The sequence below is a fragment of the Daphnia pulicaria genome, chromosome 11, assembly GCF_021234035.1.
Source record: "Daphnia pulicaria isolate SC F1-1A chromosome 11, SC_F0-13Bv2, whole genome shotgun sequence".
NCBI lineage: Eukaryota > Metazoa > Arthropoda > Branchiopoda > Diplostraca > Daphniidae > Daphnia > Daphnia pulicaria.
Window position 1 is genome coordinate 508,007 of NC_060923.1, and position 22,934 is coordinate 530,940.

Consider the following 22,934-nt stretch of genomic DNA (forward strand, 5'->3'; position numbering starts at 1 on the left):
TAAGGACGATGCAGCCGTGTCTGCTGTTGTCTTGACTGAAGGCACCGATCGGAAAACGCCTTTAATAAAGACTTCTTATAATGAAAAACTATTACGCAATCATTACGAAGATCATTCGAAGGTTAATCTTGTGTGTGTATTTTAAATTATTAGTTATAAGGTTAATATATAAATAAGGAAATGAATTTCGGTCGTTATTGTTTTGCCAATTTAGGCCTTGGCGGGAGCGGCGACGTATGGGACGGCTCCGTAAGTGCCATATGGGTAAGTTTTGTAGCCGAAACCACCGGGGTGGGGGTAGCCGGCGAAGGAGTAGCCGCGGACTCCGTTGCTGTAAGTGGCTGCGCCGTATTGGTTTTCTGCCGCTGCTTCAATGGCATAAGGATGGGCGACATTCCTGACTCCGACGAAGAAATCAGAGGGGTATGAAGCAGCTGAATAATCGACGCGATCGGCATTCAATCGGAGGTATTTAGCGGGAGGAGGGGAGAGGGAGGGACGGGAAAAACGGGCGAATAAGGGGAAGGCATTGACGCCGTATTGGTACCACGATGGGTAGACACCATGAACGCGGTAGGATTGCTCAGCAGCCGCCTGATCCTCCTGAACGATATCATTGATGGCGAAGACGCATGCGGCCAAATCCACAAAAACCAAAAGGGTCTGCGCAATAATATTTTAAATTCGATTAGACACATTTAATTGCAATAAGCAAGGGATATTTACACAAGAAAAGAATATTCATACCATTGACTTGTACAGCATATTGAAGAAGAAGAGATAGTAGGTAAATATTTGTTGAGTTTATACTTGGCGATCAGGTGTTGTGTGTCTTTTCCACCCTCTGAAGGGTTCAATTTATATGCCTTTTCGTCGGAGATGAGCGAATTTCCGTGCGGCACACGACCAACGAGAATGCATCCCCTTTCAAGTCGCTTTTCTCTGTGGTATCTGGCATGAGCTACTATATCTGCTGACGTAAAAGGCAGGGTTAACGACATGGAGATGAAAAACAGATAACTTTGAAGAAAAAAGGGAGGAATACGAGCAAAAACAGTCTGCTAAGTTCTATGTGTGTGACAAATGTTCAATTGAAAGAAATTGGGAACACATATGGTTCCCAATATAAATCCAGTTTTGTATAATATACTCTATTTCTTTTTACGACTTATTTCTGTGTATAACTCAACCGAACCCAACATATCAATCCTATTTGCTGATTTGCTGCAAGTGTATTGTACTACTGCAATTACATTTCTATACACCAGGCATTGCCGAGGGCATTGCGGAACAGCAATGCAATAGGTTCCTGCTGATGTCTCTATTCGTCCTCCATTGCCATTCAATAGAGCGCAGTGCCAATAGATAGACTGCCTACTGCAAGAAAGAAATTGCGCGTTTCATTATTTGCAAAATGTCGAATAGGCCCCCCCCCCTACCGTTGCAATTTTATGTCACACGATTAAATGCCTTCTCAACTCATTCAATTTTAAGGTCTTATAAGGTTATACTGTCGACGAATTTGTATTTCTTTAGTTTCGAACATGCTCTGCTTGTTCTTTCTAAATGAAAACATTTTCAGGTGAATTATTATTAGCTACCATGTGACAATCAACATCACACTATTCCCAAATATTGACAGCACAGTGGGTTAAATTGATCAATTTTTCTTATAGACGCATAATGATGGGGATGGTCGTTTGTCTTGTGTTAATTTAGGCCTTTGCGGGAGCAGCAGCTGCGGCAGCGGCGACGTATGGGGCGGCTCCGTAAGTGCCATAAGGGTAAGTGTTGAAGCCATAAGGGTAGCCGGGGTAAGGATAGGCGACGTTCTTAACAACAGTGGAGGCAGCAGCGGCGGGGTAGACGGCAGATGGGTAACCGGTGATGGGGTAGCCGGGGTAGGGGTAGCCGGGGTAGCCGGGGAAGGCGCGGACTCCGTTGAAGGCATTGACGCCGTATTGGTACCACGATGGGTAGACACCATGAATGTGGTAGTATTGCTCAGCAGCCTCCTGATCCTGGGCCTCCATGGCGAAAGCGCAAGCGGCCAAAGCCACCAAAACCAAAAGGGTCTGCGCAATAATATTTTAAATTCGATTAGACAGAATTAGTTGCAAGTGATAGATTGAGAATTATATACACAGCAGTTTAAACACAAAAATATCAGTTGGATGAATAATTTACCATTGACTTGTACATGTTGAGGAAGAGGAGAGGTGCTGTTGAGCTTACTTGGCAAACAAGTGTTGTGTCTTTTCCACAGTCTGGGTTGTTCAATTTATACCCCCCAGTTAGCTGATGGCTAATATTGTTAGTTGCTAACCGGGTTTTACGACATTCATGCGCCCCTCAACCGACCACACCCAACTCCATGGGCATCAAGTTGATCACACTTGTTTTCTCACTTTTATCATTAGCTGCTGATTTCTTAGTATCGCCGTTGTTTCCTTCATTTCTTGTAAAAAGTAAAATTTAGAAATAAAGTCAATTGCTGTCAGAACAAATTTGCTATTATTTCAAACAAAATTAATACACAAGATGAAAGTGTCTGTAAAATTGCATCAAATAGTTGTCCCATCCGCAACATCGCCATTCCCATAATAATTCGACAATTCCGCAATATGAAAATGTAGCACTCAAGCATTTGCTCTATGTACTGTATACCCGCACCGTTAGTCGAGATGCTGGATGCATCGTTAAGGATAAGGGCGAAAACGAAATTTAAAAAAAACAGATCATTCATTTTGGTTTTTTTAATTGGAATGAAACCCGCTTTTCTGTTTGTTTTTTTTTTGTGTATTCCTTTGTCGCAACCGCCCCTTGTTCTGGCGTTTTTCCTACGGCACACAAGGACAGAAACAGAAACATTTCGAGAAAAAAGGGACGACATTATATGAACTGCTGAGTCTGTCTGCCCCACAGGTGTGTGGCAGATGTGCAGGTGGAAAGGAAGTGGCGAGATATACTTTCGCTATAGCTTTTGTCTGATTTTGTGCGTAATAACAGTTTAGCTATATACACATAATAAATATGACGCATGATCAAAAAGACATTTTATTTTTTCTGAAAATGAAAACAACTTTAACTTCAACGTAGGAAGTAATAGGAACTTTGAACTTTATTATTTACTATGGTTTACTTTTATTCTAATAAAATTAATTTCATTTTGTTACTTATTATAGGCATGTTATACTTGGGAATTGCGATAACAATTCCTTTATCGTTCTAGACTACATTTTTTTTTCTTCTTCAAAGCAATGATCCGCAAAAATCATTTTAGATTTTGATAGCCAATTATTTTTGTAATAACGGAATAATCATTTAGCCTAAACCAAAAATTTATATGAACTCGACTGCAGCACTTCATGTTCGTTGGCTCCCGACATAGAAACTTGGTCTAGAAGATGAACGTCTCATTCCGACTAGTTTTCAAGCTAGTTTTTCTCTATAGTTTCTTCGAAACGACAACTGGTCCCAGTTCTGCTATAAGAATAATATAAAGACGAGATTTATTACCATAACTGTTTTTAATGCGCAATGCCAAAAGCACAAGAAAAAATTGAGGAACTTGTTTGCTGTTTTTAAAAAAAGGAAGAAGTTTCGGAACGATCGTTGGAGAGCGACAAGGGGATGAGGTGTCGAGATGGAACAGCAGCACGAGTCGTCCATAGTTAGGGATTTCAACAGAAAGAATCGTCACAGCACACAAGTCAATTTCCACGAAAATAACTAATTCAAGAAAGTCCCATAAATAGTATTATGGTTGCAGGGACTGGCTTATTGTAAATTGCCAAATCTTCTGCTGAGGGAGCAACAACTGACGCCATGGCAACAAGAGTGGCCAACGCCCTTATACAATCCGCGCTACACATACATTTTCCGATATGGACAGCGAAATGGTTTGATATATACGATTTCAAGGCCAATGTCTGTAACCGCCAAGATGGGTGGGAAACCTAGCCACCATCATCTTCCTGTATACACGTTGAAGAATATAAATTCAATGTCGTGCAACGGTCATACAAGCCAAAGTCAGAAAGAAAAAAAGAAGAAAGGCGAGCGAGACGAGAAACCAGTTGATGGCTGATGCGGATGCACGTGTGTATTAGAGATGGGACTTTTGGGTGTGGCCCATTTCAAGGGGAGGATCATGCGGTTTCGGACAGCAACTTTCAGGGGTATAAATTGATCCAGCTGGACGATGGAAAAGACACACTTGAACGCCAAGTATCAGCTCAGCAGCAACTCATCCTCAACATGTACAAGTCAATGGTAAATATTCTTTTCTTTTAAATATAACATTGTTCTATTAAATCATTGGCTTGCAATTTTAAAATATGTCTAAAATAATCGTATTTTATATTATTCCATCAGACCCTTTTGGTTTTGGTGGCTTTGGCTGCTTGCGCTTTCGCCATGGAGACCCAGGATCAGGAATCTGCTGAGCAATACTACCGCGTTCATGGTGTCTACCCAGCCTGGTACCAATACGGCGTCAATGCCTTCAACGGAGTCCGTGGCTACCCCGGCTTCACCGGCTACCCCTACGCCGGCTACCCTTACACCGGCTACCCCTTCACCGGTTACCCATCTGCCGTCTACCCCGCCGCTGCTGCCTCCACTGTTGTTAAGAACGTCGCCTATCCTTACCCCGGCTACCCTTATGGCTTCAACACTTACCCATATGCCACTTACGGAGCCGTCCCATACGTCGCCGCTGCCGCAGCTGCTGCTCCCGCCAAGGCCTAGATTCGCTGCCGTTTAAAGCTGCCAACATCATCGACCTGAGCTGTGCTCAAATTGAATATTTACTCACTTGAAATCACCCGTGTTGACCACGAAATTCGAACTTTGGAAACGTTTTTGCGAGAATTTGTAATGTTGCTGCTCATCAGACGAACAACAACAGACGTCGTTTAAACAAAAATGTCTTCAAATAAATCAGAACAATCAATTCAACTCTTTGCTGTGTTGTTTGAATTTTTAAACCAAGATTAATATGTCTGTCGAATGGAAAAATGCTCACCAGTCATGCACATATGTTATTCATGTCGCTTTTGTGTGATGTGGTCTATGGGTTATATTTATTGTTAATGGCACAAAGGCTGCAGAGTTAACAACACGTAAGGTCAGTTATTACAGACATAATTGGAGAAAGAAATGGAGTATATCGAAAAAGAACTCAATATAAAGTCTGCTACGTAAGATCCGGGTGTGTGGCAAATGTTCTATTTGAAAGAAAAGGAGAACAACCGTTCTATCAATTCATCCGTTTGTGTTGAACTGAAATGTTTCATCAAGTTATGTTTTAAGGGAAAATAGTTAAATAATACGCTAGTTAATTACTAAAAACCAGAGAAAAAAGTTTGTTTTCCATTGTGGGACGATTCCCGGGGCGGAGAATTTCTGTGTCTCGTTTTAATTATTGTAGGATAACAGAACATAATTTTGAAGTCTTTATAATACGAACACCGTTAGTGAAAATGGTGTTATTATGGTTATAATCTTCCGTTTAATGCATGTGGGCAATACAAGCTCAATCCACTTCATATAATAAATTAATCTATACGCGTCTATTACCTCAATACAACATAAGCTGCAGCGTAATGACTATGAAGAGGCTGCAGAATTATTTCATGTTTTGTGTTCTTGCACTTGACAATTTAATTCGAATGCCATTTGAAATCAAATTGCGTGTGCTTTTGTAAGCAGATCTAAGTACATCAGTATCATGCGCAGTATAATAAAAATAATAAAAATGTCTGGTTTTACTGTTGACGAATTTGTATTTCTTTTGCGTTGGGAACAAGCACTGCTAGTCCTTATACTCAATGAAACATTTTCAAGTGAGATATTATTACAGTGACGATGAAGGTTACATTTTTCAAAGTATAGACAGTTGGTTAAATTGATAGAGTTTCGTTTGACGTATTTGATGTGGATGCTGGCCGTTGTGTTAATGTCAATTTATGCCTTGGGGGGAGGGGGGGTGGGGCGGCAAGAGCCATATTCGCAGCATTCAGGGCGAGATTCAGGGTTAGAGGCTTGGCCACAGTATGGGCTACAGCTACAGCCAGGGTAGCTGTGGATCTGGGTGCGTGGCTCTGGCTGCGTGGCTGTGGCTACTACAGCTCCGTAGTAGTTTCGGACACCAAAGGGATAAGCGCCGTAGTTGTAACCGTATGGGTAGCTACCGAAAGCGCGAACGGCTCCATATGGGTACCACGATGGGTAGACGCCATGGATGCGGTAGTATTGCTCAGCAGATTCCTGATCTTGGGTCTCCATGGCGAAGACGATAGCGGCCAAAGCCAACAGAAGCAAAACAATCTAAACATTTGTCAGAAACCACAGAAATGATTTACTTATAAAATTACGCTCGAAACATCAAATTGTGCAAGCCAATAAAAATGAAAATATAAAAGACTGTTTACCTTGTACATGGCGAAGTTGAGAGAGGAGCTTCGGGTTCACACGACGAGATTGCGGTGTGTATGTGTGGGGGTCTCGAGAAGGTCCGTATTTATACCCAGCAATCAACACACCACATCCAAAGGCCCATCTTTGTTGAACATCCATGTTTTTGACTCGACACATGCTGTAGAAGAATATCAAAAGTAACAAACCTGAGTGGGGGGTGTTGGAAAAAATCAAAGTTCGCAAGTGAGCCAACGCCCATTGACATTGAAACATGATTCGTTTCTCTCGGCTTCTGGCGATGCAGTCATAATTATCATTGAAATGCAAATGTTCCATCATACGGCGTCACGGCCTTCAACGGATTCCGCGGCTACCCCGGCTACACCGGCTACCCCTACGCCGGCTATACCCTTACACTGGTTACCCATCTGCCGTCTACCCCGCCGCTGCTGCCTCCACTGTTGTTAAGAACGTCGCCTATCCTTACCCCGCCTACGGTTACGGCTTCAACACTTACCCATACTGCACTTACGGAGCTGTCCCATACGTCGCCGCTGCCCCAGCTGCCGCTCCCGCCAAGGCCTACATTCGCTGCCATTTAAATCTGCCAATATAATCGACCCAGAATCGACCTGAGCAGCTGAGCTGTGCTCAAATTGAATATACTCACTTGAAATCACCCGTGTTGACCACGAAATTCGAACTTTGGAAACGTTTTTGCGAGAATTTGTAAATCAGACGAACAACAACAAACGTCGTTTAAACAAAAATGTCTTCAAATAAATCAGACCAATCAATTCAACTCTTTGCTGTCTTGTTTGGTTTTTTAAAACCAAGGAGCATAATAGATTTGTCGAATGGAAAAAAAGCTCACCAGTGATGCGCATATTCATGTCGCTTAAAATTGTGTGCTGTAGTCTATGGGTTATTGTTAATGGCACAAAGGCTGCAGTGTTAACAAAACGTAAAGTTTACAGTTACAGTTACAGACAAAATTGGAGAAAGGAATGGAGTTGAAAACCGTTGAAAACGAGCCCAAAACTATACATAAAGTACCGAAAGTAATACGTAAATATACTACGTATAAGTTCCGTGTGTTTGGCAGATGTTCTATTTGAAAGGAAATGAGAACAAACGTGGTTCCTATTAGCATAATTCATCCGTTTGTGGTGAACTGAAAATTTTCATCAAGTTATATTTTAAGGGTAAATAGTTAAATAGGTACTACGCTAGTTAATTACTAAAAACCAGAGACAAATGTTTGTTTTTCATTGCGAGACCACTCCCGAGGAGAATTTCCGTGCCTCGTTTTAATTATTGCAGGATAACAAAACATAATTTTGAAGTCTTTATAATACGAACACCGTTAGTGAAAATGGTGTTATTATGGTTATAATCTTCCGTTTAATGCATGTGGGCAATACAAGCTCAATCCACTTCATATAATAAATTAATCTATACGCGTCAATTACCTCAATACAACAATAGGCCTACAACATAAGCTGCAGCGTAATGACTATGAAGAGGCTGCAGAATTATTTCATGTTTTGTGTTCTTGCACTTGACAATTGAATTCGAATGCCATTTGAAATCAAATTGCGTGTGCTTTTGTAAGCAGATCTAAGCACATCAGTATCATGCGCAGTAATAAAAATAATAAAAATGTCTGATGGTTTTACTGTTGACGAATTTGTATTTCTTTTGAGTTGGGAACCGCAGCACTGCTAGTCCTTATACTCAATGAAACATTTTCAAGTGAGATATTATTACAGTGACGATGAAGGTTACATTTTTCAAAGTATAGACAGTTGGTTAAATCGATCGAGTTTCGTTTGACGTAAATGATGTGGATGCTGGCCGTTGTGTTAATGTCAATTTAGCCGCAAGAGCCATAGCAGCATTCAGGGTTAGGGTCTTTGCCACAGCCGGGGTCAGCAGCTCTGCGGGCAGAAGTGTGGGGAGGGGCGACGTAAGGCTCGACGTAAGGGACGGCTCCGTAAGTGCCATATTGGAAAGTGTTGTAGCCGTAACCGTAGGGATAGGCGACGTTCTTAACAACAGTGGAGGCAGCGGCAGCGGGGTAGACGGCAGATGGGTAACCGGTGATGGGGTAGCCGGGGTAGGGGTAGCCGGCGAAGGGGTAGCCGCGGAATCCGTTGAAGGCATTGACGCCGTATTGGTACCACGATGGATAGACACCATGGATGCGGTAGTATTGCTCAGCAGCCGCCTGATCCTGGACTTCAGCATCCATGGCGAAGACACATGCGGCCAAAGCCACAAAAACCAAAAGGGTCTGATGGAATAATATTTTAAATACGATTAAAGACACATTTAATTGCAATAAGCCAGAGATATTTACAGAACCATTTTAAGAAAAGAATATTTACCATTGACTTGAACATGTTGAGGATGAGGAACAGTTGCTGTTGAGCTGGCACTTGGCGATCAAGTGTGTCTTTTCCACCGTCCGGCTGGATCATTTTATACCATCCACATAGTATACTGTATAAACACACGTGTTGGATGGTTGTGATAACAATATTAGGTTCCTCTTTAACCACACCCAATCTTCGTCCGTCACAGACTGGTTTTGTTTCCCGATTTGACTGAGATCACGTATACTAACTGGAACGCGTTGGAAAAAAAGTCGAATCATCTTTCAACTCCTAATTTTATTGCGGCGATCTGACCTTGAAATAATAAAGGACCCAGCCCTTGTTTTAAAAGTCAAATTGAATAATATTCGTTATCAGCTCACCATTAAAAATGAGCAGCATTTTATTTTATTGTTTTAAATGATTATCATGAAAGCGCATCAAAGTGCAATCTTTTATGAACTTTGAACAGGAAAATGTATTTTCTGCTATTATAAATACTTATTATTGGTTCTGGATTTATGATGATTTTTTAATAGTCATATTCTGAATTATTTGTGGTGAAATAAAGTGCTTTTTGGTAAAACCGGTTTTAACACTTGAATCTCAGATTTATTTTGCCTCTTAATCATAATTAAAAATAATGTTTTGATCGATTTTCACTTTGCCAGCAGTGGAGCAGGCTATTGTGATATTTTCTTCGTAAATTATCATGCTTTGTAAAGAAATGATTAAAAAGGCACAAGTCAAAGAGTTACATTGTCACTGTATTGCATAATGTTTCGACAGTTTTTGATGTTGTACTAACAAAGAGGCTTAATTCGAATTCTATCATAAAATCAAATCGAGAATAAGTGAAAGGCTGTATACGGCATATATCAAGTGATGAGCTGTTTGATATTATTGAGGGGCAGCACAGAGTAAAAAAATCGAGGGAACATGTTTCAGGTATTTAATAAGCGTAACCGTAGCCGTAGCCATAGCCGGGGTAAGCAGCTCCGTAGTAGTTTCGGAAACCAAAGGGATAAGCGCCGTAGTTGTAACCGTATGGGAAGCCACCGAAGGCGCGAACGGCTCCATATGGGTACCACGATGGGTAGACGCCATGGATGCGGTAGTATTGCTCAGCAGATTCCTGATCTTGGGTCTCCATGGCGAAGACGATAGTAGCCAAAGCCAACAGAAGCAAAACAATCTAAACGTTTGTCAGAAACCACAGAAATGATTTACTTATAAAATTACGCTAGAAACATCAAACTGTGCAAGCCAATAAAAATGAAAATATAAAAGACTGTTTACCTTGTACATGGCGAAGTTGAGAGAGGAGCTTTTACACGACGAGATTGCTGTGTGTATGTCTGGGGGTCTCGAGAAGGTCCGTATTTATACCCAGCAATCATCACACCACACCCAAAGCCCCGTCTTTGATGAACATCCAAATATGAATAACAACAACATCGTCCAAAGACTCGTCACGCTTTGTTCTTTTCACCGCATTTGGCATTGCCGTGACATTGGCCTTGAATAGTTTCACTTTTTGCTTTGTTCTTTGGTTTCCCGTTTTCCTCGAGCATCGCCTGCGGATCTCGTGAATCGACTTCGCCCTTCTTGTTCCAATGGCAACAGAAGCCGCACGAAACCACTTTCGGGAAGTCATTGAACTCAACTCATCTAAACTGGGCGTGGCCCCCCCCCAAAAAAAAACACTAAAATAATAAGAAAATCTTGATTTTATTTCGACGCAAACATTTCCATTTACGAGAATAACACAGAAATCACAATTTTGATTTGACTTGATTTAGCACGTACGGGAATCGGAGATTATCCAAATACAGGAAAAGAATCGATGTAATGAAACGGATCAACGATTTCATCGAGATGGACACGCGGGACCCGAGCTCTCCGAGGCAGATCGTTGTCGTCAACGTAAAACCAAAAAGACGGGCGGGAAGATGAAAAATCCTTTAGCGCCAGAGAAATGTCCACTTCCGTCTCAGAATAAACGGAATAGATAAAACAGAAAGCCACCAATCGAGTCAAGCGATTGGCGACCAGATTTTTTATACAATCGGGCAATATCAGTTGAAAGGGTGAGCTGACGCTGCCATACTCTTCTTGGTAAATCATCAAACGCTCCAAAGTCGAGCAACATCCAATGCTGTGGATCATGTCCATCAAAAGTGATTCCGAGATGTCTGCTTTCTGGATTCGGAGATCACGCAGGTTCTTCGTCAAGGGCAAATAATTTAATAAATCGGAAAAGAAACCGTCGCTTTCTTCAAATTGACCGGCGACGTGGAGGCTTTCCAGCTTTTGGCAGCTGCCCAGCACCTTCGCATTTGAATAATAAATACAAGATTGCCATGGCAATTAGAATAGGAGCTGCTTAAGCCATTAGAGAAACAAAAGGCGTACCTGTTGGAGAAAGGATCCACTAGTGAATTCAAGACCGCTGAAAGTCAACTTCCTCAGATGCGTTTGTTTTGATATGGAGCGATAAGCGTCGTGGGCCGGTTCTTGCTCAAGGAAAATGTTCGAGGTTACCTGCCCAATATGCAGTTCTTCCAATTTTGAACATGATTGCATAAACTTGTTCAGAATATCTGCATGCGGAAAAAAGAAATAAAGCCGGTTTTCTTTATGTTTTGTTTTGACTCGACACATGTTTTAGAAGAATATCAAAAGTAACAAACCTGAGTGGGGGGTGTTGGCAAAAATCAAAGTTCGCAAGTGAGCCAACGCCCATTGACATTGAAACTTGATTTGCGTCTGTTGGCTTCTGCTGGCGATGCAATTATCATTGAAATGCAAATGTTCCAGTTGAGGATGATTGCGACAAAATTGATCTAAAACCTAAATCACCGATGAAAGTATAGTTGTTATCTATCTTTTAGAGGTAATAAAGTGAATGGGCAAGACACTTACCGAACTTGATAGGAAGTTCCCTCGAAAGAATCGTAATTGCGGCAATACCAAATCGGATTGTACTCGAATTCCGGCGAGATGAGTCACTTGTGTAAACACGTTTGATGCAAAGTTGCACTGATAAACTGAACGGCCTAAATTGAGAAATCTGAGCGGAGGTTCCGGCACGAATGTGCTGGGTGGCGAACTCAGCTGGACGGATGGAATCCAAAGCTTCTCCAAGGTGGGCGGATTTATTTCGTGCAGTAACCAACGGCAGAAATCGTCAAAGCATTGGTCCGGTTGATTGGCCAGGACACACAATCCTTTCAAAGAGATCATCCATTCCATACCCTTGTAGAGATTTTCCTTTGCCAATTGAATCGCCGTTTTTGACTCGTGGCATTCGCATGGAGAACCACGCCGAACAGTTTTCGGTTTGAACAGTTCTATCTGTAGCTGAACACAATCTCTGCACCATCTGTGACAGTAAATAAAAGTGAACATGAAAATAAAAAATTTGTGCCAAAATATTGCATTGTTCTTAATAACTCACCCCAAAACATTAAATAAAAGGATCCAAATATAAGGTGATCTGCTACTAGCACATAATTTCAGATCTGTTATCTTCTTAAAATTATCTGTATAGGTGTCAGCAAGATCTTGAATTTTGTCATGAAAAGCTTTCCATGTTGGCTCCACAATGTTGCAAGACAGCTTCGTCAACCCCTGGCATTTAGGCATAACGTGCATCATAACAGAGACTAATGATAGCTCTGTATCAAGTACATTGAGCTCCGTCAAGTTGTTTAATTTAGAAGAAAAACAACCATTTAATAGGGAAGTCTCTGGAAGCCAGAAACAGTGGCTCATGTCAAGAACTCGGACATTGGATGACACCACACATTTGGAAAAATACTGCTGAAAAATATTTGGCTCTAAACAAAAGCACCGACTTAGTTTCCAATTCCTAAATGAGGGAACATCAAATTTCAGCTATTTTAGAATAGATTGCATCAATCATAAGTATTTTCTCGTTACCGTCTCCTGGAATAAAAATCTGTAAAGCCTGAAGAAACGCCAGATAAACAAAATGACATACAGTCTACCGGGGTTAAAAATGTAACCAGATAATGAAATATGTCATCTGGTATGTGTATGTTATCCATATTCAATTTGTAATAGATTAACACGTTGTTAATTTAATAATTTTTCATCATTCAGATTGGTAAAAGCACAATGGCACAATATTTTAAAATTCTTCTAAGAATCAAAACAAACAGTGTTGCCAGATGAATTCTTGCAAGCATTCAAGTGTAAAAATTTCTGCGACAATTTTCTTTTTCTAAAATTCAAATAAAATCGAAAATCTGAAAGTATTATCCAAATATTGTGCAGTTAGTTTTTTCTTAATGCATTCTCTTTTTTGGCAACTTTTAAAATTAGTTCCAGCTTCCGGGTAAAATTCGAAATGTCGTACAATACAACTTGAAAACAATTTATACTTGAGGGATATTATTTGTAATATAGTTACGTTTTCCACCTCACTGTCAAAAATAATATTTCAATAGCGTGAAAATCAAAAAGCGTTTAACTTTGAGGTAACAACTTTATAACCGTACGGTGCAGACCGAATAGATCCGCCTTGTTGCATAATTTATCAGACACGTTCATCGTTATCGGGGATCACGATCTCCCGACTTTGTTAAACGCGGAACACTGAAAAACCTATAAAAGAGATGTTCCATGTATGGAGTACACGATTCTGTTCTATAAATCACATGATGCTTGTTTTCTTGAAACGGGAAAAGCATCCAGGTGGCAGCAGTTACCAGGCACATTATTTGACAAAGTTGGACGCTTTTTTTTTAATATTCTCACGTCGTTTCTAGAAAAATTTTACGATGTGAAACATATTTAACGACGGCGCGGATGGGATGTGTTTTTAAATTTTATTGCCTAGTTTTTAGATCCCGGATGCACCGTAGTCAGCTTTACTGGTAATCTTTTATCTTTACACTGTTTATGAATCGCAATCGAACAATGAAAATCCCATGTAAGGCTACAACGAAGAAAAGAACGTAAAATAAAAAAAAAAACTGTTTGAATTGCATGACTATATATATATTTGTTGCTTTAATAATCTATGTCCATATTTTAGGAAAATTTCCTATACAATCGTCAAGCTGGAATTCGAATAGCATTTTTACATATCCCATTCTTGTTCGCAAAAATTGACACCATTGCTGGGATCGACCATGAATCCGCGTTTGAGTAATCGACAACGATGCTCTTCCAAACGAAGTGCGGCCAATGTTGTGTCGTTGACGCTACGGTCCGACCAAAGTCGCTCGGCTACGGTAGAGGCTCTCGGCCATGTGCGCGGGATCACGCTGACAGAGTCGACGTATTCGCTCCACATCGCCACTTCGCCCCCGATAACCTATACCAGAATAATAATAAGCGTATTACGACGTTGATTCGGAATAAGAAATGGTAATACCAATTTCTTTTGCTCATCCGATCCGTCGAAATCCAGCGGTTCGGCTAGATAATATTTTTCCCAGTCCAATCCGTAGGAAATATAATTAAGGTACCACGGTGAAGATAGAATTGTTTGATATCCGTATTTAGTAATCTGTTTAAATTTAAATATGATTCATTTTGATGCTTTAAATTGAATTGAATTAAATATACTCTTGCTAGTTCGTCCAAGAAATTCAATTCTTCTTTAGCTCCTTTCCATACTTCGACGATGGTGCCCGTCGGTAGAGTAATGTTGAGGTCGAGGACTAACGGGCAAGGGAAACGACATTAGGAAATGAATAAATATTTCTACATGGAAGGAATACAGACGTTCTTGCCAGACGATGTAGCGCATCTGATTCTGCGTTATCTCTTGAGTGGCAGCCGTCAGTCGATCAAAGTAATATTGCTCCAACTTTGTAAAGTCAGTTCCCCATCCATTGGCGGCCATAAAAGCTTTGATCTCTGGATGCCTTTGCCTTTAATAGTAAAAAATAAAAGAATTATTATTATTTTTATGAAATATTTAATCAAGTCATTTATTATTACCAGCAGTAATAGCTAACTTCGTCTCCTCCAAGATGGACAAAAGGATCAGGAAACGTGTTAAAAATTTCGCCGAAAAATTGTTGCAGAAACACGTAATTCTCCTCTCGAATTGGCATAATAGCGCCGTACTCGTCTGGCACTTTAAGGACTCCGTTGTCGTCGTAGCATTCGGTCAATAATTTTGGCTGTCCACGACCCCAAGACTGGGTATGATCTGATTAAATATAGAGGCATATTAAACGCATTTGCATGTTGGTGGGAAGTAAAAGCTGTTTTAGGCTACCTGGGCTGTCAAATTCAGGGATGACTCGGATGCCTCTCATTCGTGCATATTCAATGACTTCGCGAACATCGTTTGCCGTGTAAATGTGACTGAAGGGCTGGAACGATCCGTACCGACTGATGTTGGGAAAGAGTGTACTTTCGTACGGGAAAGAGGCGTCATCGGTCAAGTGCCAGTGTAAGACGTTCATCTTGTTCTGAGCCATCAAATCCGTCATCTTTTTGATCGTCTTTAATGGCATGTAATGACGAGCCGAGTCCATCATCAAACCGCGATACGAAAATCGGGGAAAGTCGACTATTTCGGTCGCATTTATTTGATACTATATAAAGAAAAATGTTGAATGATTTTAAAAAATCTTATTATTGTTATTCCAATTGATCTTACAGCCACACCAGTCTCGGTAGATGAGTAGACCAGTTGACTCAGACTTTCCAGGCCTCTCAAAATACCCCAGACGCTATCGCTACTGATGGTGGCTTTCAGCGGGTTATCAGGGGTGTCAATTTTGATATTATCTGTTCACACAAAATCAACAACAACATTAGGATTAGAACATTTTCATTCCTCTATTTACATATCTAAATTTGATTGTTCTTCTGTCTTTTTAATTGTACTAAAAATAAATAAAAATACTTACAGCTTTCAATCATGTCAGCGGACGGGAGGTATTCACAAGGTTGTTTCAAATCGATGTCGACTGAATCGAGGAATGCACGAAATTGTGGATTATCTTGGATGACGGACAGTGTCGGAGGATAAGCCAACGGAGCACTAGCAGCAGCTCCGGGATAAAAGATGAGTTGATAATAACGCTGGACGGCCTCGTCAATAATATCACATCGCTCCCCGACTACCTAATATTTCAAGTTTTAAACCCAGAAAATTTAACAAATACAATATAGAGCCTACTAACTTGAAATTGGAACATGGTGGGCCTGAGCACGAAGAAGGTTTCACTGTATGTTTGCTGCTGTGGTTTCGGCCACACTTGTCCAACGGTTGGAAGGATCCAGCGGCCGTAATATGGAATAACAAATGGCACAGATTTCGATGGAACCCATTTCATGGCCATGCACAAAAACACCAGCAACAATACGGAACGAAGATGCATGGTGATGTCCAAACAAGGCAATTGGTAGACGGTAAATGAACCGATATGCCAATGGTATCATGATGCAAATAAAGGAAAATATGGATTGTCCAAATAAATGCTATCTGCCACCAAAAAATCTTCAGAGATAGGTTATTTGCTTTACAGGTTTGAAAAATGATGGAGTGTCGCCCACTGGTGTAATCTCAGATTTCAATAGAGACGAAGCGATGATGGACCACATCACGTCAGAGCCGATTAGGATTTTGACAGATATTAGGGCTTAATAGAAATCATTTTGTGCATTTATTTTCAATGAAGTAGCTCGTTTTCCTGCTTCCTCGTTTTGCTACATTCACTAACGAAATGTTGAATTTTGTCGTCTGCTGTGTGGTTGGCCCAATTGCCGCCATTACTTTATTGCTGTCGTGGTCCATAGCATGCGGATGCGGTGTTGCGGTCTGTATCTTGTGTGATTATTTTTCTTCTTATCCTGTCTTAGTGTCTTGTACTCTTGTTAGAAAATGGCGTGTATATAGCAAGTGACTTGAAAATGATATGTAACGCAGGTTATTTCAGGCCTATAAACTCGCAGGACTGCAAATTGTAAGACTTCGGCTTTGGCAGTTAACTCTTTCTTCCTTCAGTGCCATTAACATTTCCCGCCTTTCCCTGCCTCGGATTTCCATGGTCGAATTTTCTGTGCACATGGAAGTTTGGATAAACTGAACAATTATTAAAATTGCCAACATTGAACATTCTATCCATTCTCAGGGTATGATGCTTGGTACGAATATTTTTAGATCATACTAGTAGTATACCTATTGTAAATAATTCAACTGATAACTTTTTAGAATTGTACTGCGAGTGCAGGTTGTTGTCTGTCAAATGTTTTTTTAAGTAATATGGATTTGACTTCAGAATTTTCATTTCAGATTACACCTGACAGCGATTGGATCATGAGTGGATCATGCTCCAGTCTTCTGATCTCCACTGATCCATCCTGTGCAGCTCTCTTCTTCTAATCTCATCTCGTGTTGCTCTGGGCATTCTTATCTCTCCTCTACTCATCTCTTCTGGGTCCAAGGAAACCTTCAGTCAGGGTAAGTTGATCATCGCACATAGCTTAGACCATGTGTTTTCTACATCTCACTTATGGATGATATCAACAACACAACTGTGGTTTGGATCAACAGTTTGATAGTTTCAGTAGTTGCCTTTGTTGTTGCATTATCCATCATATGTCATTTATCATAGTACCGTCGAATGTCCCAGATAAACCTATTTTTTGGTCTTTAACGCTAAGGGAAACAATTTAACAAGAATACCGTGAAAACCGTTTACTGCCGTTCTTCGATTCTCAAATATAACTTTGGAACCTAGAGTAAAATTTCTCTCCATTTTCCAAAATTTTTTTTACGACAGGTAATCAACCAAAGGGAATTCCTGATTTCCTTAAAAATTTCTAGTAGGAATCACCTCTGAAAATCGGCAATGACTTGATCCGTCATCATTATTAGTTGGGAGGTGTGAAATGTTGCGGGGAACCAAAAAGAGAAAAGGCCAAAAGTGAGAAGATTTATACTGTAGAAATTTATCAGGATTATTGCCAACTCTAGTAGACGCGTTGAAGCCAATCCACCACTTTCTGGTAATTTTGTCTCATCCAGTTGAGATTGTTATTGGCTTGTTCGATCGATTGCCGAGTAGCTCGTTCCGCACCGCTAAATACGTCACTCTTTTCCTCCCGGAACTGAATCAACTATTGCGCACATCAAACAGGAAATTTAGAATTGATCAGTGAGTAATTTTTGCATCTTGATTTACTTCTTTCAATTCAAGTTCAGTGTTGAACGACGTCGACACTGCTGTGATGATGGCAGGAAAGAACTTGGTCGGAACCCTGATGGTAAATCAAACAAATTTTTTAGGATGAAGGATACTGGCAGTAGTAAGCACTTACATTTCGCGCAATTTCGTCCACTTTTCACGAATAAAGTTGAAAGACAAGTAGCGACCAAGTGAATGGGAAGCAACTTGGCTGATGACGCGAGCAGCGTCTTGTTTTCGGATTCCTGAGTTCGGGTCGAGACTCATCTCCAACATCCTAACATACAGTCAAACAATTTAAAAATCAAATCAAATTCTATTTTATGGCTGAATTTACTTGGCTAAAATCCAGGGCTGTTCTGAACACGACATGGAAGAAAGGAGAAAGTCTCGTTCGCTGGCCACGTTGCTGGCCATGTAGCGGTTCAAAGCAAATTCCCATTCAACTTCGTCGCCTTCCCGGATGGCTATGCACGTCACAGTGCCTTTCAGGTCAGGTGAAATAACACTATAAAAGGAAAAAATTAATTATAAAAATTAATCAAGACTAAATTACTCAAATAATTCTTATTTACTCAATATTCTCAGGATCGGCCATCCATTGAGCGTAGGATTTGACAGCGCGACTGATGCAGTCCTTGTTGCCCATGGAACAAGCCCACGAAACGGCTTTGGTACGCAACATGGTCATTAAAAGATCCTCGCCGACCTTTTGGTCGAACCCTACCAGGTTGTACAGCGGCGTGATGATTGTGCGGAAATGTTTCTTCAGCAACCCGTAGCCAGAAGTGCGAGACATCATTGAGGAAATGTAACCCATACTGGAAAGGGCGGCATTCCACGGAACGTATTCGGTTTCGTGTTCCAGGTAACGCGTCAGGTTCAGCGCAGTTTCGTAATCCAGCAGGCCGGCTTCGGCCAAATTCAGTGAATCGTCCATAATTTGAGCTCGGTTGATGACGGAAATGGCCGAGTGGTTACTCATCAGCTGCTGGCCAATCATCTGCCAATTTTTCGAATCGTAGTTGATGCGATAATAACCTGGAATTAATGCGCGTTAGTAATGAATCCGGACGGATTATTTGCGGAAGCCTTATTACCCATCTGGTCAACGTTGAAAATGACCCATTGATTTTTATCGGCAGGAATGCTCAGTTCGTGTTTTTTGCCAGTCTGTCCGTCAGCCAACCAGGTGGATCCTACCGTCTGGAAGTCTGTCGTGTAGGTCAGCGGGACCCACCAAAGGTAAACCGTTTTGTCCTGGCTGCTGGCGTTGGAGCGTTGCATCAAGAAGCGTTCCTGATTTCCATTTGATAAACATTTTATTGCCTGTCCAAATCTTATGCGCCATTAGTGTTACCTGGCTGAGGGAAACGGAACTATTTTCGTATTCTCGAGTCACCGTGACGACCGGGAAACCTGCAACAACACCATTTAACAACAACATTGATGTACATTCGAGAGCTTGACGCCAAATTACCCATCTTTAAAGTCCAAGTGTCCATAATTTGTTTCACACCAGTGGGCAGTGGGACCTTGTCGACTTTGGCTTGTTTAGTTAGCGCGTCCCAGAGATCGTCTTGAACGGCGTTACCGTATTGGCTTTTAACGACAAACAGAATCAGCTAAAGAAGGTCTTAAAACAGCTAGCAGGTTATTATTACACTATTAGGCCACTTACCGTGATTTCAAATAGTTTATAAGTCCCTGTCTGAAGGTTTTTTCGCCAAGAAATGCGGCCAACATCCGGATAACGGTGGCACCTTTTTCGTAAGTAACCTTGCTGGAAATCTCAGTGACTTCATCCGGATGGTGAACGACAACGTTGATCGGGTGACTTGATTCAAGGGCGTCCAATCTCATCGCGCTCTGCAGATCTCTAGTCACGAACTGCTGCGGCCATTTCAACCCTGGTTCGGCGTGATCGGTACCGAGATACTCTGCATCAAATCAAAAACTAAATAATTAAAAAACAATATCATAGGGTAAGTACGGAATAATAGCAAATTAAGGTATACCTGCGTAGCTTGCGAAACCTTCGTTCAACCACAAGTCCGTCCACCTTTTAAATTATTAAGTTAATAATTAATAATTCAAATGGCAAATATCCAATCCTTACCAGTCCATTGTGACGAGATTTCCGAACCACTGATGGGCCAATTCGTGAGCGACAACCTCGACCACTTTTTCTCTGTCGCTAACCGACGATTTCTTTTCATCGTACAACAACCTAGTTTCTCTGGGTTACCAAAACAGAAATGAGAATTATGTTGTCAAAATGCCAAAGAATTTTCTCAATTTAAAAACCTGTAGGTAATCAATCCCCAATTCTCCATGGCACCTGAACTCGGAGAAATGCAAACGAATTTCAGTCAAAAACCCAAATAGTCGAACAATTGAAAAAAGACCTGCAGCAAAGTCGGGAATGGCAATCATATCCTGTTTGGGCAAAGCATATGGAATCTGGAAATAGTCTTCAAAGAAGGCTTGTATTTTCGGCCCAATCTCGCTCGCGTATCTTTGAGTACGGACAAATGAGATTATTTAAAATTCGGGAGTTAAAATTTGATTAGTCAACATAAAGAGGAAGGAATAAACTCACTGGGCTTGGTTGCGAGCCGAAGGGCGTGCGTAAATGTTGAACTTCCACGTTGCGTTGCCGACGTCGGCCTCAAATTTCGTGAAATCGGCCACAACGAAGGCGATGAGGTAAGTTGACATGGGAACTGAAGGGGCGAAATGGTCCCAATAAAATCCTTCCATGCCTTCCCTGTCGAGTCAAATATTTTAAAAGGATATTATTACTTAATCATCTAGGCGTGAACAACGTGATCGTAAAATAGAAAAATATTGAATAGGTAGGCTAATTATGGAGCGTGACTTGCATTGATGTTGTGTTAACCAACGGCATGTTGGATAGTGAAATCATGTCCCGATGACGGCCCAAAGTGACGGTGAAAGTTGCCTTCATGTTGGGTTCGTCGAAGCACGGGAATGCTCGTCGGGCATCCGTCGCCTGCATCTGAGACACGGCCATGTACCTGACGTCGAAGAGAAAATCAAAATCAACGCTTTCTTTTCCCATCAAAGAAATGGACGAATTAATTGAATTGGGTGAGCCAGACTGAAGACAAGGTAATAGTAGTTTGTGTGTTTACTTTTCAACTCCATCCTCCTTATAAGTAGAGCGGTACAAGCCCCGCAGCCCATCCGTCAGGTTACCAACGTAATTCATCGACAATGTGTAGTTGGCTCCTTTGGCCAGCTTGTCCTTATCTATAAGACGAATGACGAGAAACTCCATATCCGTATCATAGTGGATGCCGTCCCTAGCAACCATTAGGGTTTTTCCAGGCTTTCCCTGTTCAAATACCTGGGAGAGAAAAATAAAATGTTCCAATTATAACCCTCATTATCTTCTAGATGCTGCTGGATATACTGGGCCGTCTCTACCTTGACGGATTTGGGATCGACGACAATGTCAGCGCTGTGGAGGACAATGCGGTCCGTTTCCATTTTGCATTGGATGTCGATAGCCACGTGACCCAAAATGGAAAAGTTGCCTTTCTCCAAGACGGGGAAGAGTCGGACATCATAACGAATAGGCAGGACGTCCCGCGGCAAACGAATGTTATCATTGCTGGATTTTTCGTGAGACTTGTCTTTCTTGCTGCCACGAGAAGAAGACGAAGCGGAAGCAGCGGCTCCATTGGTAGCGGCCACCGGATAAGGTTGATTGGGCAGAAAGGAGACCAATTTACCCACGTCAGCAGCTGGAACAGCCAAGGACCAGGTTGGGTAGACACCATGGATGTGGTAGTATTGTTCAGCTGCTTCCTGATCCTGATGACCCTCCATGGCGAATACGTAAGTGGCCAAAGCCACCAAAACCAAAAGGGGCTGGAATGGATAAGATGGCACATTTTTAATCGCATGACACTCTTTGGTAAGAAGAGAATATATAAGTTGGAATAATTACCATTGACTTGCACATGTTGAGGAGAGTTGCTGAGGTGATACTTGACGATCAACTGCAATCAACTGTGTCTTTTCCATCGTTGGGGTGAATCATTTTATACCCTCAAGTTGTTGTTTGAAACCGCATGATCCTCACCTTGTATGGTCCACACCCAAAGAATTAATTTGCATGAGCCAACTTGTTTCTTGTCTCCTTCGCAATTTCCTTTCGACTTGTTTGGTGTTATCACGACACTGAATCTGTTTTTCAGTTTCGCTGGCCAAATTGGAATAACACATCTTCTCACGTCCGCGGGGGTGCCCCTCTGGAATTCCCTTTCCCGCAGGCTCCAGTCACTTATGCGTCACATGATCGAAGGGGTGTTGGTTTGGTCCAAGTATGAATTGAATAATGAATTACAAAGATTCGCTCGTATTCAGTTTTGATTTATAATCTTAAAAAAGAAATTATTTGCAAGGCGGTGCGCAGTCGGTATTAAAGAACGGGTTTCGGTAATAAGACATATGAATACCGAAAAGTTCCCTAAACACATTTTTTTGTAAAAATTGAAAAATAATATTGAATAAAACATTTTATACTTTTCGTGAACAGCCGTTATAATTGTTAGCAAATTAATATTTCATTTGAGTGTGAAATGCGTTGCATCATTGATTTTATCATTTAAAATTTAACATTTTCTCCTTTAATGGAAACATCCAAAAGATGGCGCTAATCGCATTATTGTTGTTCCCATTCGCCATTGTCATCTACCTGCATTAGAGAGGTACCCGAAGGGCTGTTTTTTATTTTTTTTTAATAAATCAAAATAGCACATGGCTTGCTGATTGCACCATGTAATGATATTTTTAATTTTCCGGACTATAATAAGTCATGTGCTATTTTGATTTAAAATTCAAAAAATAAATGGGCTGTCACTAGGTGGCCAAAATTAAGTCCGCTAGACGGCGCGGGTGTCTTCTTTAGAAAATG

At 41.1% G+C, this 22,934-nt stretch overlaps 8 protein-coding genes and 1 long non-coding RNA gene across 14 annotated transcripts; 2 read left to right on the forward strand and 7 right to left on the reverse strand.

Moving 5' to 3' along the window:
* Positions 1-210: 210 nt before the first annotated feature.
* On the reverse strand, positions 211-935 carry LOC124315992. Its single transcript, XM_046781726.1, has 2 exons — positions 748-935; positions 211-663 (listed from the first exon to the last, which is right to left on the reverse strand). Exons 1-2 carry the CDS (start codon positions 763-765, stop codon positions 211-213), a joined length of 471 nt encoding a protein of 156 aa, XP_046637682.1. The 5' UTR covers positions 766-935.
* A 570-nt stretch (positions 936-1,505) lies between these two features.
* LOC124315951 lies at positions 1,506-2,298 on the reverse strand. Its single transcript, XM_046781703.1, has 2 exons — positions 2,188-2,298; positions 1,506-2,075 (listed from the first exon to the last, which is right to left on the reverse strand). The coding sequence occupies exons 1-2, from the start codon at positions 2,200-2,202 to the stop codon at positions 1,716-1,718; spliced, it is 375 nt and encodes a 124-aa protein (XP_046637659.1). The 5' UTR covers positions 2,203-2,298; the 3' UTR covers positions 1,506-1,715.
* Positions 2,299-4,166: 1,868 nt separating this feature from the next.
* On the forward strand, positions 4,167-7,225 carry LOC124315948. 2 transcript variants are annotated; one of them, XR_006911726.1, is made up of 3 exons: positions 4,167-4,275; positions 4,378-4,824; positions 7,099-7,225. XR_006911726.1 is itself a non-coding variant. In XM_046781700.1 (2 exons), the coding sequence occupies exons 1-2, from the start codon at positions 4,261-4,263 to the stop codon at positions 4,750-4,752; spliced, it is 390 nt and encodes a 129-aa protein (XP_046637656.1). In that variant the 5' UTR covers positions 4,167-4,260; the 3' UTR covers positions 4,753-4,962. The 2 variants fall into 2 exon arrangements, 1 of the variants encoding a protein (XP_046637656.1); XM_046781700.1 differs by lacking the exon at positions 7,099-7,225 and having other exon boundaries at positions 4,378-4,962.
* LOC124315935 lies at positions 5,770-8,921 on the reverse strand. Of its 2 annotated transcripts, XM_046781687.1 has the most exons (3): positions 8,814-8,921; positions 8,294-8,719; positions 5,770-5,964 (listed from the first exon to the last, which is right to left on the reverse strand). In XM_046781687.1, exons 1-2 carry the CDS (start codon positions 8,904-8,906, stop codon positions 8,300-8,302), a joined length of 513 nt encoding a protein of 170 aa, XP_046637643.1. In that variant the 5' UTR covers positions 8,907-8,921; the 3' UTR covers positions 5,770-5,964; positions 8,294-8,299. The 2 variants fall into 2 exon arrangements, with proteins under 2 accessions (XP_046637643.1, XP_046637642.1); XM_046781686.1 differs by lacking the exon at positions 5,770-5,964 and having other exon boundaries at positions 8,097-8,719.
* Positions 5,971-6,525, reverse strand: LOC124315952. Its single transcript, XM_046781705.1, has 2 exons — positions 6,438-6,525; positions 5,971-6,333 (listed from the first exon to the last, which is right to left on the reverse strand). The coding sequence occupies exons 1-2, from the start codon at positions 6,444-6,446 to the stop codon at positions 5,971-5,973; spliced, it is 372 nt and encodes a 123-aa protein (XP_046637661.1). The 5' UTR covers positions 6,447-6,525.
* Positions 8,922-9,549: 628 nt separating the features above from the next.
* LOC124315890 lies at positions 9,550-12,980 on the reverse strand. Of its 2 annotated transcripts, XM_046781620.1 has the most exons (9): positions 12,747-12,980; positions 12,262-12,675; positions 12,123-12,186; positions 11,727-12,089; positions 11,495-11,654; positions 11,217-11,404; positions 10,294-11,132; positions 10,101-10,223; positions 9,550-9,996 (listed from the first exon to the last, which is right to left on the reverse strand). In XM_046781620.1, the coding sequence occupies exons 1-7, from the start codon at positions 12,872-12,874 to the stop codon at positions 10,623-10,625; spliced, it is 1,827 nt and encodes a 608-aa protein (XP_046637576.1). In that variant the 5' UTR covers positions 12,875-12,980; the 3' UTR covers positions 9,550-9,996; positions 10,101-10,223; positions 10,294-10,622. The 2 variants fall into 2 exon arrangements, with proteins under 2 accessions (XP_046637576.1, XP_046637574.1); XM_046781618.1 differs by having other exon boundaries at positions 11,727-12,186.
* An 827-nt stretch (positions 12,981-13,807) lies between these two features.
* LOC124315892 (beta-hexosaminidase subunit alpha-like) lies at positions 13,808-16,492 on the reverse strand. 2 transcript variants are annotated; one of them, XM_046781623.1, is made up of 10 exons: positions 16,323-16,492; positions 15,980-16,053; positions 15,704-15,920; positions 15,451-15,581; positions 15,064-15,385; positions 14,781-14,994; positions 14,562-14,710; positions 14,403-14,497; positions 14,209-14,343; positions 13,808-14,148 (listed from the first exon to the last, which is right to left on the reverse strand). In XM_046781623.1, the coding sequence occupies exons 2-10, from the start codon at positions 15,992-15,994 to the stop codon at positions 13,912-13,914; spliced, it is 1,515 nt and encodes a 504-aa protein (XP_046637579.1). In that variant the 5' UTR covers positions 15,995-16,053; positions 16,323-16,492; the 3' UTR covers positions 13,808-13,911. The 2 variants fall into 2 exon arrangements, with proteins under 2 accessions (XP_046637579.1, XP_046637578.1); XM_046781622.1 differs by having other exon boundaries at positions 15,980-16,492.
* Positions 16,493-16,584: 92 nt separating this feature from the next.
* Positions 16,585-18,654, forward strand: LOC124315970. Of its 2 annotated transcripts, none has more exons than XR_006911749.1 (4): positions 16,585-16,943; positions 17,078-17,259; positions 18,339-18,478; positions 18,575-18,654. It is a non-coding gene; the product is annotated as an uncharacterized LOC124315970 (long non-coding RNA). The 2 variants fall into 2 exon arrangements; XR_006911748.1 differs by having other exon boundaries at positions 16,591-16,943; positions 17,092-17,259.
* LOC124315877 (aminopeptidase N-like) lies at positions 17,482-22,031 on the reverse strand. Its single transcript, XM_046781598.1, has 18 exons — positions 21,966-22,031; positions 21,440-21,886; positions 21,145-21,359; positions 20,872-21,027; positions 20,589-20,756; positions 20,395-20,504; positions 20,294-20,327; positions 20,106-20,225; positions 20,005-20,048; positions 19,668-19,926; positions 19,467-19,588; positions 19,347-19,405; positions 19,087-19,285; positions 18,562-19,027; positions 18,324-18,494; positions 18,120-18,263; positions 17,984-18,059; positions 17,482-17,918 (listed from the first exon to the last, which is right to left on the reverse strand). The coding sequence occupies exons 1-18, from the start codon at positions 21,978-21,980 to the stop codon at positions 17,772-17,774; spliced, it is 2,952 nt and encodes a 983-aa protein (XP_046637554.1). The 5' UTR covers positions 21,981-22,031; the 3' UTR covers positions 17,482-17,771.
* Between the last annotated feature and the right edge of the window lie 903 nt (positions 22,032-22,934).